Source organism: Microdochium trichocladiopsis (assembly GCF_020744255.1).
Source record: "Microdochium trichocladiopsis strain MPI-CAGE-CH-0230 chromosome Unknown B0I36scaffold_2, whole genome shotgun sequence".
NCBI lineage: Eukaryota > Fungi > Ascomycota > Sordariomycetes > Xylariales > Microdochiaceae > Microdochium > Microdochium trichocladiopsis.
The window spans coordinates 2,158,110-2,173,538 of record NW_025763545.1 but is presented as its reverse complement, the minus strand read 5'-3'; the positions used below and the strand labels follow the sequence as shown (position 1 = coordinate 2,173,538).

Genomic DNA, 15,429 nt, shown 5'->3' with positions numbered 1-15,429 from the left:
CCAGGTTGTTTGGTTTCGAAGCGGGCAGCTGTTTCGGCGCAATGAACCCTGGCTGGCCGGGCATTCTCTTCCTTGCTCCCGCGGGTCCCTTGTAGCGTACGCTATTTACCAAGGTACTTAGTGTTGGTACGCCTAGTTAGTTTGAGCTCGCTCGCCTGGGCGGCACGAGCAGCACAGCAGCCCAGAAGCACCGCCTGGGCCGTGTCTGCAGGCTGGGAGCACCGCACGCCGAGCTGCGCAAGTGGTGGTGGTGGTGTTGCTGGAGCTCGTGGCCGCCAAAGTCGGCCCTGGGGACGGGCAGCCATGCGAGCGCGAGACTTGTCTCGTCTGGTCATGTCTTGCCTGGCGGGCGGGCCGGCCTGCTTCTGGCAGTGGGAGCCATGACGATCTGGTCATCTGCCGTGCTGCATGCGCCTAGCACCGGGACGCTGTTGCATGCAGCAGCCGGGCAGGTCTGGTGATGTCGTGTGGTGGCCCAGCCATGCAGCCACGGCTATCGTGCAGCTGCCCGAGCCCAATCCTGGGCAGCGGCCGTGGCGAATGGGTGCTCCCGCTCCGTCCTCTCTCCCCACCCAAACAAGAGCCACCCGCACACCTCGAGCGGCCATTGTCATCCACCACCGCCCGTCAGCATCGCATCCCTCTGGCTCGTCGAGCAACTCCCGGCGTCTGACAAAGATCACTCCCATTTTCTCACACCGCTTCCGGCTCCCGCTCGTGGCTGTCGGCGCCCTCTGTCGCGCATAGTGGTCCCGCCAACGACAACGTAAGAATAAGCATGGCGTCGCATATGCCGCTAAGATCTCCGCTGGTATCAGGGCTCTGTTCCGCCCTTCGATTGGCTGCCGGCGCCCTGCCCGCTGCGCTGCCAGTCGTCGCCGTCAACCTTGGGTGCTGCTTGACTGGTCGGGTCCTCGACAACCCTCGCCAATCACATCGCCAAAGAGTCTCATGGCCGTTCTCGAGCCAGAGCACAGATCACCCGTTCGTTACATGGTCAGATCTGGACCAGGTGGGCACCCCAGAATTCCGCGAGGGCTGGTCGTTACGGCATTGTCGGGGTGGTCGACCTCTCACTGGCTGACGGCGGCAGTTGGTGGTGAGAGGTGAGCATCCCCGTCCGTGAGGTCGGCAAGTCGTGAAGTAGCGACGGCGATGCTCTTCTTTGGTGATAGTCTTTGGTGATGGCAGCAAGCAATCCTCCCAGTCACTTTTCTGGCCTCGCGGCTGCCGTCGCCTTTCTTTTGTATCCTGGCGCCGACCCTCATACCGCCATTTGAACCCCAACTCAATGGCTCCCTCGCCGTCCAAGGTTTCCATGCACAATGAGCTGGCACCCTCCCATAGGGACCCACCATCGGACAGGCTGGCCGCTGACGTGTTAGGCACGCCCAGCCTAAAGCTACCAGGCTTCACAAGTTTTGCTATCCTACACTGGCTGCGCCATGTCTTTTTTTGCTCTCGGATTCTTAGTCTGCGTGTTACAATAGCCGCGATCTCGGCTGCAAGGTCGTGTCAAGCTGCTTGCGACGGAAGAGGACAGAGGACTCGAGTGGGGGGCAACCACATCGTTTCCAAGGTTGGCTGTGGCATCGCGAAGCTGAGTGACAGGCACGGGTGGGTCGTCCGAATGCAGAGCCAGCGACGCCATGCAGGAGCGTCGGGCATTGCCCAGAGTAGATGGTGATGCTGTTGCACGGAAGCATGGCCATGCAAGCTCCTCGCCTCTGGTTACGGATGAGGAAGCCCAAGATGAGTTTGGCAGGCCAGGTCGGGACACGACAGTGCCCAGCCGCGTTGCCAGCCAGGAACCAGGGCTCATCAAGCCTCACATTGTCGTTGAGGTTATGGCACAGGCTAATCCTGGCGGCACAGGGACAGCTAGTACCGGCTGGATGTGACTGCCATACACCTCAGATGTCGCATGCAATATGAATGTGTCCCTTTATCAGGGCATGGAACGAAAAGAAAAGCAGAATACACTGATGCTTGTACAGCTTGGGGTTGAGGCTCGTTGCAGATGCTTGAAGACTAGCAATTCAAGTCTTGGGCAGCATGGAGCGGTCCACACAGTTGCTGCAACTACCGGCCAGATCTCGCAACGCTTGACGGGTTTGGAGGATACTCGTTTCGCTTTCTTCTCGAAGACGCTACAATACTTTCACGAGACGCGCACGCGGAAAGTGTGTGGGAGCTCGAGATCAATTCCAAGGCCCCTGCAAAAAAAAAGTTCTGGCCCAGCGCGGCTCAGAGCTCCTCCCAGCAGACAGACTTCCGCGAGCTAGCACTTGCAATTAGCAGTCGCCACAAACAGCTTAGACTCGAAGTGACCTCTTTCCCCAGATCGGACCTCCAACGCGCACCTCGCGGTTTCGCCTGTCGACGACACCGCCAGCAGATCTGCGCTGCGTGAAGCCATGCACACATCTTGACCTCGCCCCATTTCAACCGATCACGGCCGAAGCGCGTGTCCTTGCGCCCGCTCCTGGCATGCGATTCAAGCCTGCAATGACGCCGCCGACCCCGACCCTGCAGCACTTCTCCATCACGAGCGCGGTGCCCCAGGCACTTCCGACCGGCCAAACCCATACGCGGGACGCCTAGCAGCACGCACCGGTCTTGCCTTTCACCCTACTTTTGCAACAGCCGCCATTCCCTTGCTAGATCGAGCGTCCCGACAGGCACTACATCTCTGCCAGACCTTGCGCTCCTAGCTCTCCTGACGTGGTTCACGCGCGTTTAACCCTCCTCGTAAAGCCGACCTCCCCGACCCACGTGCGCGTTGACGTGACCTCCACGAACCCTTGGGCGCGACTGCCAATCGCTGTGTTCTCTACAAACACCGTCGGAGAGCGTTTGGCGCATTCCGTCTTATTCTCGCCATGGAGGACGGCATCAAGGTCGAAAAGGGCGCCGACGCCCACCTTGGCAATGGAGTCACCCAGGTCAAGGCCGAGGCTGAGAGCGCGGGCTCGACACCAGGTCATAGCAAGCAGTCCAGATCACCGAGCAGGTCCCCAAGCGAACATAAAGCCGGCAGCGATACTGTCTCTACACCCGACATCGCCCACCGGCCGAAATCTACACGGAAAGGGTCGTCAAAGGTACCGCCTCGCCCGGCCGCTCTCTTCGATCACCTTCCCGACGCGACGGAGGACGCGTGCCAACAATTCCAAGTCATCGCCGATTGTCTCTACGGCTCGAAATCGCTCGGTGCGACCGAGCACGACCCGCTGGATTGTGACTGCTCCCCAGAGTTTCGTAAGTACTGCTATACTTCGAGACTGCATTGTGCCCTTGACTTGGGATTCAGAGGGGCCTGTCGGTTTTTTGTCTAATGCTGACTCTTTCGTGATGTAGGAGACGGTGTGAATTATGCTTGTGGCGAAGACTCTGAATGCATCAACAGGGCGACGAAGATGGAATGTGTGGATCAGGACTGCAATTGCGGAGATGGCTGCCAGAATCAGCGATTTCAGCGACAAGAATACGCAAATGTGGCTGTCATCAAGACTGAGAAGAAGGGCTTCGGGCTGCGAGCAGAAACAGATCTGCAAGCAAACGACTTCATTTTCGAGTACATCGGCGAGGTGATCAACGAGCCGACGTTTCGGCGCCGCATGGTCCAGTATGACCAAGAGGGGATCAAACATTTCTACTTCATGTCTTTGACGAGAAGTGAGTTTGTGGACGCGACTCGGAAAGGCAACCTGGGTCGATTCTGCAATCACTCATGCAACCCGAATTGCTACGTGGACAAATGGGTAGTAGGCAGCAAGCTCCGCATGGGCATCTTTGCTGGACGGGAGATACAGGCTGGAGAAGAGCTTGTCTTCAACTACAACGTCGACCGATATGGAGCTGACCCTCAGCCATGCTACTGTGGGGAGCCCAACTGCATAGGCTTCATTGGTGGCAAGACACAGACACAGCGCGCAACGAAGCTTCCTGACGCCACAATCGAGGCTCTGGGCATCGAAGACACCGACGGCTGGGACACGTCTGTTGCGAAGAAGCCCCGTAAGAAGAAGGTTGACGAAGATGATGAAGAATATGTCAGCAGCGTACAAGCCCGAAGCCTTGACGAGAAAGGTGTCACAAAGGTCATGGCTGCGCTCATGCAGTGCAAGGAGAAATGGATCGCAGTCAAGCTTCTCGAACGGATCCAAAACTGCGAAGACGATCGTGTTCGAAATCGCGTGGTTCAGATGCACGGTTATCAGATTCTGAAGACCGCCCTGACCACATTCATCGCCGACCACAACGTTGTTCTGCAGATCCTCGATATCCTATATTCGCTACCACGCCTGACGAAGAACAAGATCTCTGATGCGAAGATTGAGGCAGCGATTGAGCCTTTGGCGAGCTCGGAACACCTTGATGTGGCAGAACGAGCGGCGCAACTGCTCAGCGAGTGGAGCAAACTAGAGGTCGCATACCGTATCCCACGGAAGAAGCTGGATGCGTTGTCATCTGCCAATCCTCCTGCTGCGGCGGTAAATGCTTATGAAGAACGTCGCAATATGAGGGTCGAAGAAGCCAACAACAAAACTTTGGCTCCACTGCCCGATAATACCCCAAAAGGACCCAAGAGCAGTGTGCCGCAGAGAAACATGCAATTCTTCAACCAGCCACGGCCAGCCCACCGGCGGCCTCCTCCCTTACCTCACGGGTGGTTCTCTGCGATGAATCCGCAGGGCATGACTTACTACTACTATAAAGGCGGTCCTCCAACGTGGCGTAGGCCAACAGCACCGGCACCAGTGCCCAAGAATGTACAACCACAACTTGCAGCGCTCACCAGGCCTAAGCAGGAGCAGAAGTCTATACAGGACATCATTGACTCGTTGACGAAGACGGATGTCATTAGCAGCACGCGAAGATCTGCAACCCACACTCCGCAACATACGACGACGCCTGAGCAGCATACGAAAAAGGAGAAGTGGCGCTCATTGCCTCTAGACAAGCAGATGAAGATCTACGAAAACACGGTACGCCATCTGAACTGTGATCACAAGATATCGTGACTGACAATGATGCAGCTCTTTCCCCATGTCAAGCACGTGATGGACAAGTTCCGCGGAAAGCTACCAAAAGACGACCTCAAGAAGTTTGCCAAGGAAATCAGCAAGAAACTTGTTGCGTCTGACTATAAACACAAGCGCGTGGAAGATCCGACAACAATCTCCGAGAAGCAAAAGGCCAAGGTGAAGAAGTATGTAAAGGACTACTTTGATCGTGCTGTAGAGAAGTACAATACGCACGAGAAGGAGAAGGCCGATCGCGCAGCCAAGGGTGGAACAAACCCCGCAGATGGTGTCGCAGCACCACTTGATGTGATCGAAGCTGGGAGGGAGGATGAGGACGTTATCATGACAGATGACGAAGACAAGGTCGACGACGACGATGCTGGTTCCACTCCAGACAGCTCCCAGCTGAAACGGAAACGTGGGGAAGAAGATATTTTGGACTCGGCCACCGTGACGCCCTCGGAGCCAGCATCGATCAAGAGGCTGAAGGGAGATGGAGTGGATGATAATGAGACTCCAAGCCCTCCGCCCCCGCCCCCGCCGCCGTTGGAGGGAGAGGGCGGCGAGCAGCAAGCCGCTGAAGAGGCTGAGCGTCAGAAGCTGGCGGAGGAGGAAGCCGCGCTCGAGCGCGAGAACGAGCTCAACATGCGCGACTTCGAGCGGGAACAGGGCCAGGGCAACGAGACATCCGATGGTCCTGCCGCAGCGCAGCAACAGAACGGCACAGCAGGTCAGCAAGGGATCCTGGGCCACTGAAGTTGTCCCCGCCGTTACGATGCAATCGTCACAACAAGTCGAGGCCGATGATGGTGAGGAGGACGGTGGACACCAGCTGCGCCACCTGAGAGCACAAGGAACCTAAATACCGCTTGGTGCTTGCAATCCAGATGCCCGAACCGTGCAATCTGAGGCCCAAAGCATCACAATAGAGTCGAAGAGATATATAAAACGTAATTCGCAGATGAAGGTGGCATCATTCCAGAGGTATCGAAGCAATTATGGCTGCCGCCCGGGGCATGGGGTGAAAACGCCCATTCGAACCACAGCGACTGCAACAGGGTCGTATTCTCCATGTTTTTGCGTAATCTACAATGCGATGTAGTCCACAGCAGAGCACAATATCAATCACCACTCATGCCCAACAGCGACTGGCAAACAAAGAGAGCTGGAGATGTGGCACACGCCATGGGGGGCTGGTAGATAATATGTGTAATTCAAGCTCGCTATATTCCAAATGTCCAATAAAACGCCTGGTGGTCCTCGACTTTCTTTTATGATTCCACACTCTTGGGACCCTCGAAACCTCCCGCACGTCCATAAGCTCCATTAACTTTTTTTTATTTTCTTTCACTTCTCCCAGCTTGTGACAATCTTCTCAAGGCCCTCGAGGAGTAGGTCTGCGTGGCGCTCCTCAAAGATGAGCATGGGCCGAAGGCGGACGGCCGAGGCGCCACTGCCGCCGATGTTGATGCCAAACTTCTTGGCCTTGAGTAGGAACTGGTCGCGGTGCGGGTTGTCAAAGGCAATGAAGGTGCCCTGACCCTTTCCGCGCAGGTTCTCAAATTGGCCCGGGTACTTGGCCGCAAGGGCCTCGAGCTTGCCGAAGAGGTAGTCGCCGACCTTGGCCGTCTTCTCGACGAGGTTGTTCTGCTCAATCTCCTGGATGATGGCACGGAAGAGGATGGCGCGGGCGGGGTCACCCATCCAGGTGTTGAACTGACGGTAGGGCTTGTTGGGCCGCAGGGCCGGGTCGCCAAAGTAGTAGCCGGCAGTCTGGGCCTTCTTGCTGAAGGTGACGATATCCGGGGGGTCCTGAAGGTTCCAGTGGTCGTGGGCCCAGAACTTGCCCGTGGCGCCAACACCGGTCTGGACCTCGTCCACGATCAGGAGAACGCCGTGCTTCTTGGTGAGAGCGCGGAGGCCGCGGAAGAACTCGGGCGAGGCGTGGTTGTCTCCGCCCTCGGACTGGATGGGCTCGACGACGACGGCGCAGGGCGGGATGTGGTAGTTCTTGATGAGGTCCTCGACCTCGGCGAGAGCGTCGGCCTCGGCCTTGGCATTCTCCTCGGCGTGCTCCTCGAGAGGGTACTTGAGCAGCGGGAAGGTGGCCTGCGGCCAGTCAAAGGCCGGGATGTCAATCTTGTGGATGGGCTTGGAGCGGGTTGTGGAGAGGGAGCCAAAGAGGCGGCCGTGGAAGCCGGTCTTGAAGGAGAGGATGGAGAGCTGGGAGGCACCTGGGGCCTGGTTGTTCATGGAGGACTCGAGCTCGGCCTCGGTGAACTCGACGGCGGGGCCTCCGCGCTCCTTCTGGCGGCGCCACATGAAGGCGGCCTTGTAGGCAGTTTCGTTGGCATCGGACCCGGCCATGGCGGTGAAGACCTGGTTGAGGCCCTTGGGGGCGACCTTGAGGATGCCCGTCTCGAGGATCTCGGCCCAGTCGTGGGAGGGGAAGTTGCCCAGCGCGGGGCGGTTGATGAGGGCGCTGACCATCTCGGGGCTCTCGGCGGCCTTGCGCAAGGTCGGGTTGTTGTAGCCGACGGGGATGGAGGCGATCTGGGCGTAGACATCGAGGTAGAGGTTTCCGTCCGGATCGGCAATGTAGTTGCCCGTGCTTTTGGTGTAGTCGGCCAGCATGTTGGTGCTGCGCGTGTCAAAGACATTGTGCAGGCGGGCGAGCTCCTCCTTGGCCTTGGGGCCCGGGAAGTCGGTCTTGAGCACGGGGGCGCCGGGCTCCCCGGCATGGTACGACGACGAGAGGCGGGCAGCAGTCCGAGGCAGATGTCTCGAGACGGCCGGGGCCAGCGAGCGGAGGGCGGACCCCCGGCGGAGGACAGCAGAAGCAGCAGGCATTGTGGACGATGCTTCAAGGCCTGGGAGAAAGAGGACTAGGGAATTGCTGTCTGCGAGCAAGGTTGCAGGAAGCTCACAGGCTTTGACCGCTGGAGACAGGAGGCGGGAGGTCAAGCTTTACTTGTACGGCTGGCAGGGCCACGCGGGGCAGCAGCAGCAGCAGCAGCAGCAGAAGGGGACCAGGATGATTGGGTCAATCTCGCCGGCGGCGAATAGAGCACTTATCGGCGGCAGGGCCGTGGCTCGGCAGGCACGATCGAGGAAGGAACAGGCGTGGAAGGCGCGCTGGAATCCAATTGGGGGTGTGCGGGGTAGCAGGCAACGGCTGCCATTGGCGCTGCAAGCCGCCTCAAGCCGTACCGGCACACAGGGATTCCCCACTTGGTCGTCCGGCAGGTGACACGCGGTGACATAACTCTGAGGCCAGTCCCGCATCCGACTGCCTCTTTCGGTAGCCTGCCCTGCCTGGCCCGGTATCGGCTGCCCACTTTGCAAGAGTCCCCAGGGTCCCAGGGTTGCTTATCGCCTCGTCTCGGCCGTGGCTATTGCTGTTGCTGGCCCAGACAGCGTCCCTACCTGCGGCCATCAGTCAAAGAGCTGCATGACTCGGGCGGCAATGTCCGGCGCCGTCCAGCACGGGCTGGTGATAAGCCAGGCGAGGCTAGCCTGACAAGGTCGATATGGTCAAGCTCAGAGGATAATGACCTTGGGAGCTCGATATCGTCGACACCTCCCGTCGGACAACGCGCGACAGTCGTGGCGGTGACACAGCTGGCAACACTCATCAGGTCGTGCAGCCGACGGGCGACCCTCCGACCACTGCCGAAGGCGAGCAGCCATGCCTTTGTAAGTCGCGGTGTAGTGCCAAAATTATTATTACTGATGACAGAGGGTCAAAACGCCACGGAGGTTCCGGTTTGCAAATACGCCTATTCCGATATGGCCTCACAGCCGCCACACTACCTCCTTGATCTATTGGGCCTTCAATATTCGTTCTGGTCATCTGGCTGGAGCTTCTCACCAGCCATTCCAAGAGACTGGCATTGAATGATCCGGACGATTTTGCGTCTGATACGTCTGGTGTCTACGGTGCCTCTGTCACATCCGAAAACAATTATCGAACAATCTGAATAGTTCCGCTGTTCTCTAAAGAAACAGAGAAAGCTTGCAACGTCGAGCTGGCATCGGTCGCCTGTGGTGTCACGTCCAATTTGAATATAGCAGTCAAGACATCGGCATCGTGATGGGCATTCAAGGCAGCACGTCGTGGTGCCCGTGTGACACACTTGGTGCATTCTCACATAGAAATCCTTAACCCTGCATATGATGGTTACCTCGAACATGAGAGGTCGCACCCCTCGTCTGCACCGTGTAGTAGAAGCCTACAGGATACAGGTTCCTACTGATTAGAGAAACCGGTGTCAGAAGAATATGCCCATACCAAAGCATGTCAATCTTGTTCGAATGTCTCATCCCAGGCCGAATTGACTCCATCACGAGGTACAGGGACATGACCGTGTCATCGTGCCCTTTCCTGATGTTGATGAACCTCAATAGTGTAATGAGTCTGCATCACAAATTGCTACTAGCATGCTTCTGACAATCTGTTCTTTTTGTTGCACCAAGTACTTGTTGTGTGGGCAATTTTGTCCAGTGCTAACCGTTCAGATTGTGAGCAGAACTTGATGCGCATTGCCAGTAGACTCGCCTGTATTAATCCTCTGACGCGGTTGCTTAAGCCTCTTTTTGTAAAGCGACAAGAGGAAGGGTCACGAGTTGACGTCAATCGCAGGCGGTTCGTCGGGATGATTTCCCATGTTTGATTGAATGTCTTGACCTTGATTATCTGAACATCGGCATCCCAAGTCTTCGGCGTCTTATGGTTGTGTATTTGATTCGTATATTCTATTTCAACACAAGCATACTTTTATTTGCAATTGAGGTATACATTACGAAGACCTGTATGATAAATAAGACACTTTGATACTCACCCCGACGTTCTGACAAGTTTGGCTGACCCAGCTCGATCTCTGCTGAGAGATCAACTCTCTGTTACGGACGGGCAAGACGCTCGACTGATCGTTTTGACTAAAACTGGAACAGAGAACACAAAGACGCCCGTCGTGAATACTAGGACGGTACGCAGCACGACGTTTCGAGGCAGCTGGATCACGTTCGCAGGATACTGGAATATCAACCAAGCCATAGTCACGACCAAGAATGCAATGCTACGGCAAATTCGAGCCAGGCCGCAGATGGTTTAGCTACGTCGGAATATATCCCGTTTTCGACGAGCGTGCCATTATGGAGGTTGTGAGTTTCAACGCTCATTGTAGTTGTTTTCTTTCACCCTCCTGCCTGAACTCAATTCTAGTATGGCCACGACTATTACCTGCAACTGGTTGGCTTCAATTTCTGTCATCCGCAGCCAGGCTCGGAGCAGATATGCGTCAATCTCGACTCTCCACCACAGCCCCCCCTCCCGATAGCGCTGGCCTGTAGGAAGGCATGCATCAGAAGACTCACAGACCATGACATGGCGTGGACCTGCATCAATAAAGGGTTCTCAGCGCAGCAATGGTCTCTTGTCATAATGGGCTGTGCTCTACGCCCGTGGGAGCGGAACAAGATGAAGGGCTCGTAAGCCGGATATATCGTGGGCGCGTGTTCAGCCGCAAGGTCCGGGACATCGACCTTGGGGGCATCGGTATCTGCAGGAACGTCATTCTGATCTCGCTCTGGGCTCGATTCACCCTAACTCTACCCTCTAAAACCAAAACAACAGATTGCATCATGTAGGGCTGAGCAGCCACCTCGCTTGTACAGTACAGCTGCTGGTGCTCGGCTCGCTCATTATTGGTGCAATATTTAGTGCAGAGGCCATGCGCAGGCGTCGATCAGGGTCCATGCCGCGTGGTCAGAGCCAACGCTGCATGATGCAATGCAAGGAGGTTGGTTGATGATGGCCTAGGTTGGCATCCGAGCCACGGCGGCGGGAGGGACGAGCACACGAACCATGCGTGCCTGTTTGTTGGCGATGGAGAGGCATGAAACAGCGCTTCAAAGCATATTCCTACGTGCGCGTGCCGATTATGTTTGGTTTGCCGTCCGAGAGCGTTTGACATGGGAGAGAGAACCATGCGCTCAGGCCGCTGCAGCAGTGGCCATTTTCCCCCTCTTGCCAATGGTAGGCAGACGACGACGTTGCAGAAGGTTTGGAGCCGCAGCAGGAGGTTGTGTGCACTGATAATGATCCCCAGCTGGTAAATGCTACTCCCCTTTTCGTCCCGTGCCGTCTCCGTTGGGAAGAGGTGATTCTGGCCGATTGCTGTCCCATCCTCTGTACAAGTCTGCGAGCAGCTCTGAGAAGTGGTCCCCGCAAGATCCTGGCACCGGGCACAGCGTGGGGGACTGTGGCCGATGGCAATAATGACTTGGTGGTCGTCGTACCATGGTAAGTTGCGGGAACTTTGCCCTGCCGTGGCCCGCAGAGGAGCCATGATGACGACGCCGACCACCACCACCACAAGTGAGGCCGCGACCAGCTGTTCAACGGCAGCGAGCATGGCCCCGCCGGCCATCTGCCTTGAGTTGTGGCCGGCCGGTGGAGGCGGAGCACTGCAGATCAGGGCCAGTTTCGAGTTGTACTGTGCTCGTGTTCTGCGCTGGCTGGGTCTCGGCCATGATGTCGGCTCCTGGTGCCTGCCAACCACACCCCCCACCCACGGCCACGGCCACGCAGCCTTTGTTGCGCTCACGATTACCATGGTAGAATTACGGAGCAATCAATTTGGAACGGGGCGCCTGCGCACCCCTCTGGCTCGCCGACCACACCATGATGAGAGCAGCCGCTGGCGTCTGACATCACGGGAGCAGTTGCAATGATGCGACCTCGAGGCCAGCAGCCGCGCAAACATGGGCGGGAGAGCACGGCGACAACGTCAATGTGATGGCTAAGCAACGTGCAGGACGGGGATGAAGGTTGACTTTCCGGGTGGCCCGGATTCCCCTTGCAGCGCGCATCTCCCGAATCGCTGGGCTGGGGTATGAGCATATTCAGAGTTTGGGTCTGCAGATCGAACCAGCCCGGGGGTCTGGGACGGGGGAATCGAGCAGTCACCTGTGGACGGAATTTTGCAGCACCGGCAGCCAGAGCAGCTCCTGAAGACTCTGCGTGGAGCATGAAGATGATACGCAATGCGCGTGAAAGAAACGAGAAGAAAAGCAAGAGGCCCAGCTGGACGGCTCATGGGTTGACGAGGAGGAGGCAAGGAAAAGCAACGAAGCTTGCTGTCCATCCATCAATCGGCGGAAGGCGCAGACCAAGATGCACATCCTGGCCAGCCGGTCCTTTTGCGTCAAGAATTGACCTGCCCCGGAGGGCCTGTACCTTAATTGTCCGGCTCTGGTCGTCTCGACAGCCTCAAAGCAGCCAAGTTGCCAACATCAGCTCTGGACGGTCCCATTACGGCTGTGACACTGCACTCCTCCACTCCTCCGCCCAGTGTGCGTTGTGACGGACGGCCTCCCAGCCCGTCCCACTGCCAAGGGCCTCGGATGAGACACCCGCACAGTCCACACCACCACAAACTACGCCGACGGGGGACTCGCCTGTCTCTGAGACAAAGCCCATTGTCCCCTAACTTTATGGCCACGCGCGCAGGCCCGACTAGCGACTCGACCTGCATACGCCGGGCTCTTCTACCGTAGTCCTGGCTTGCTTGTTGGCCTGCTTGCGTGAAACATCTGGTGCCTGCCCTCTACACGCGAAAAAAGCAGCCATCCCCGGTATTCAGGGTCGACAATGACCACATCTTGCGGCAATCGCAAGCAGGGCAGCGCCTCTGTTTTCTTCAGCCTGCCAAAACAATGGCAACCGCCGTCTCATCATAATAGCAACGTCTCCCTCCAGCAACCCGCACCTCCAGAAGCCTCGCGAGCCTCGCACCAGGCCCAAAGCACTAGCACGGTGGCTCCGGCCAAGAGTGGATCGCCAGTGTTAATGCGTTTCATGCGTCCGTCCTCGCTAGCAAGGAGGACACGACAGGAGCAAGGAGGGAAAAAAACAACAACACTCTGGACAAGAGCCCTGAAGCCATGGATTGCCGGCCTTTTCACCCACACCGAGAGCAGCACTTGACCAGTGAGCTGTCATTGTCAGCTGCCACACAAAACGCCACGCGCCTTATGCTAAACACTGCCAGGCCTGCGCGGGGTCTGCACCTGCTAATGCTGTGCAGACGCTGTGGCATCTCCCAAGGGCTTCTCTGATGCACGGGTGACACGAATCCTCAGAGGCAGGCTGCCGTGACGCTCTTTGGAGTCATGCTCGGCCAGGTAGGACTCTCGATATCGCGTCATGCGTGCTCAGTCCCTCTGTGTCTACGCAGTAATCTCGCAGCATGGCCAGAGCCTGCATTCTGCTGACAGCCGTCCGAGGACGAGAGCCATAACAGCACGCCGTTAAGGCAAGCACCCTCAGGGTCAGCCCCGTCTGCTAGAGTGGGCTAGGCGCATGTAGTAAGCGTTGCAATTGCTAGCGCCCCGTGTAATGCAGGAACAGCACCCTCCCACGCGGCCATGCCCACTTTCGTGGCCCACGAGGAAGGGCGTGGCAGGGGCCGGCCGGGAGTCTGAGCATCGCCCGGGAGCCGGCCGCGCTCGATTGCGAGGCCGATGCGTTTCTAGTGCCGGCGCATCCTGGTCCTCCTCGACTCACCAGCGTCGCACCCGGACTGCAAGCCAGTGACGCATCGGAATTGCGCCCGAGCGAGCTTCTCCCTTCGTTCTCGACAGTGCCCAGATATTTTTTTTTTTTTTTTGGGCGGCCGTCTGTCTGTCAATTGCGACCTATATCTGGCCATTCGGGGTCCGGAACAACTGCTCTCAGACCTCCATCTGATGGAAGGGGCGTCGGCTACGGACTGGGCCTGCTATCCACCAAGCGACTTGCATTTTCCAAACCCCCTCCCTCATCACGACCCATGTCGGTGGGCCCGGCGCAAGCATTCCCATTTTTCCATGCCTGGGGCAAGCAGGCTGCGATCCTCGTCCGGATGCCGGGATGGCTGGTCTTGAAAATACTCTAATGCTGTGGACTTTTCCTTGTGGTTCCAGTTGTCCTCCCCATCTTTAGTCACTAGCAACCAGGTGCTCGTCCTTCCCTCTGTTCGTGGCTGCGAGCCTCACTTTTTTTTTTCTTCTTGTTTGTGTTTTGTTTGGTCAGCTTCCTCGTTGAAGAACCACTCCACACTCGCTTGTCACCACCACTACCTATTCTGATTCTCTCCCTACCCTCCTTTACCACCCTCTTTACCAGCAACTCCAAGCAGAGGCCTCGCATGCTTGCTTATTCACGCAGGATATCTCTCATTCAAATCGACACACCTTGCACTGCCTTGTTGCACACACACTGGCCATTCGCCATCCCTGCCTGTCAACACCCGACTGAATACCGCCTGCATGCCAATCTGAAGGGTGCCGGGACAAGCCAGCATAGAACACACTCTGGACATTCAACTCTGACAACAAGACCAAAGCCCCGAGCGCCACAGCCACGATCTATTTTATCGACGTCTAAGACATATTTGCTGGCACAACAGCCAATTGCAATAGTCCCTTGTGCAGGCAGGTCTCACTATCCTTGGTCGATCTGGGCCTTGACGCACTCCTCATTGGACAATCAGCCACGAGCCGGGCCTCAACACCAACGACAATCAAACATCTAAAACAAGCAAGCAAGCAATCGATCAAGCAAGCAAAGGACCGTTTCTGGAAGCGTCTCGTCGGCTGGAAGTCGGAGTGACCACATCGCCAAGGACAATAACCGCAATTTACCACGCCTCGCAACAGCTACGGTTATTGGTTGCGTCCCAACCAGCCAGTCACGGTCGGCAGAGCAGAGTTACACCGGCGTGCACGAAAGCGCGCCATCGCAGGCCACTTGCTAGAGAGTGGCACAAGTCGCGTACCCCTGTCGCTGCAGTAGTTACTGCAGATTACCGAAGGCAGACGACAGTTTTCATTTTTGTTTCGCAGCTGAGCGTGTCCCGGCCGGACCCCTGCTGGCCATCCACGGCTACTGCACGAAATCATCGTGACGTTGCCTAACGAGGGGGTGAGACACAGCTATTGGGTGAGCGACTGCATAGCCTGGGTTGGTGCCTCCCCAGTCCGTCCCTCGCGTCGCCCCCGGAATAGCCGCGCCGCCGTGCCCCGGCCTCGACCTTTGGAGCCACCGCATGATAATCATCACCGGCACGACATTCGCTGTTGTTCCGCGCGACGGTTCTCTTGTACGCGTTCTTTAAGCTTCCGTCCTGCATTTTAGTCCCCCAAGCTCCCGTCGGCGGGGCTGTTCAACTGGGTTACAGACGGCCTATTAGTGCAACTTTCCCCCCTACCGAGCACCTGTGTTGGGAATCATACGAGATTTCGCAACTCGACACGTTCATTTCCGGCCTCTCCCCCATTTGCTTCACAATACCGAGTTCCTTACTGCACAGTTCGGTGATTCGACGGACTCGGCTTGGAGGGCCAGCACCTTGTT

The 15,429-nt window shown here is 57.2% G+C and overlaps 4 protein-coding genes across 4 annotated transcripts; 2 read left to right on the top strand and 2 right to left on the bottom strand.

The window, feature by feature from the left end:
- The first annotated feature begins 236 nt into the window (after window positions 1–236).
- B0I36DRAFT_70350 (uncharacterized protein) lies at window positions 237–862 on the top strand. The gene has a single exon (XM_046163244.1). The coding sequence runs from the start codon at window positions 409–411 to the stop codon at window positions 745–747; it is 339 nt and encodes a 112-aa protein (XP_046016859.1). The 5' UTR covers window positions 237–408; the 3' UTR covers window positions 748–862.
- Window positions 863–2,393: 1,531 nt separating this feature from the next.
- B0I36DRAFT_283467 (uncharacterized protein) lies at window positions 2,394–6,218 on the top strand. The gene is made up of 3 exons (XM_046151547.1): window positions 2,394–3,261; window positions 3,361–4,991; window positions 5,043–6,218. Exons 1-3 carry the CDS (start codon window positions 2,883–2,885, stop codon window positions 5,784–5,786), a joined length of 2,754 nt encoding a protein of 917 aa, XP_046016858.1. The 5' UTR covers window positions 2,394–2,882; the 3' UTR covers window positions 5,787–6,218.
- B0I36DRAFT_314716 (aminotransferase class-III-domain-containing protein) lies at window positions 6,219–8,025 on the bottom strand. Its single transcript, XM_046152803.1, has one exon. It carries the CDS (start codon window positions 7,878–7,880, stop codon window positions 6,378–6,380), a length of 1,503 nt encoding a protein of 500 aa, XP_046016857.1. The 5' UTR covers window positions 7,881–8,025; the 3' UTR covers window positions 6,219–6,377.
- Window positions 8,026–10,728: 2,703 nt separating this feature from the next.
- On the bottom strand, window positions 10,729–11,900 carry B0I36DRAFT_70323 (uncharacterized protein). Its single transcript, XM_046163242.1, has one exon. It carries the CDS (start codon window positions 11,645–11,647, stop codon window positions 10,778–10,780), a length of 870 nt encoding a protein of 289 aa, XP_046016856.1. The 5' UTR covers window positions 11,648–11,900; the 3' UTR covers window positions 10,729–10,777.
- Between the last annotated feature and the right edge of the window lie 3,529 nt (window positions 11,901–15,429).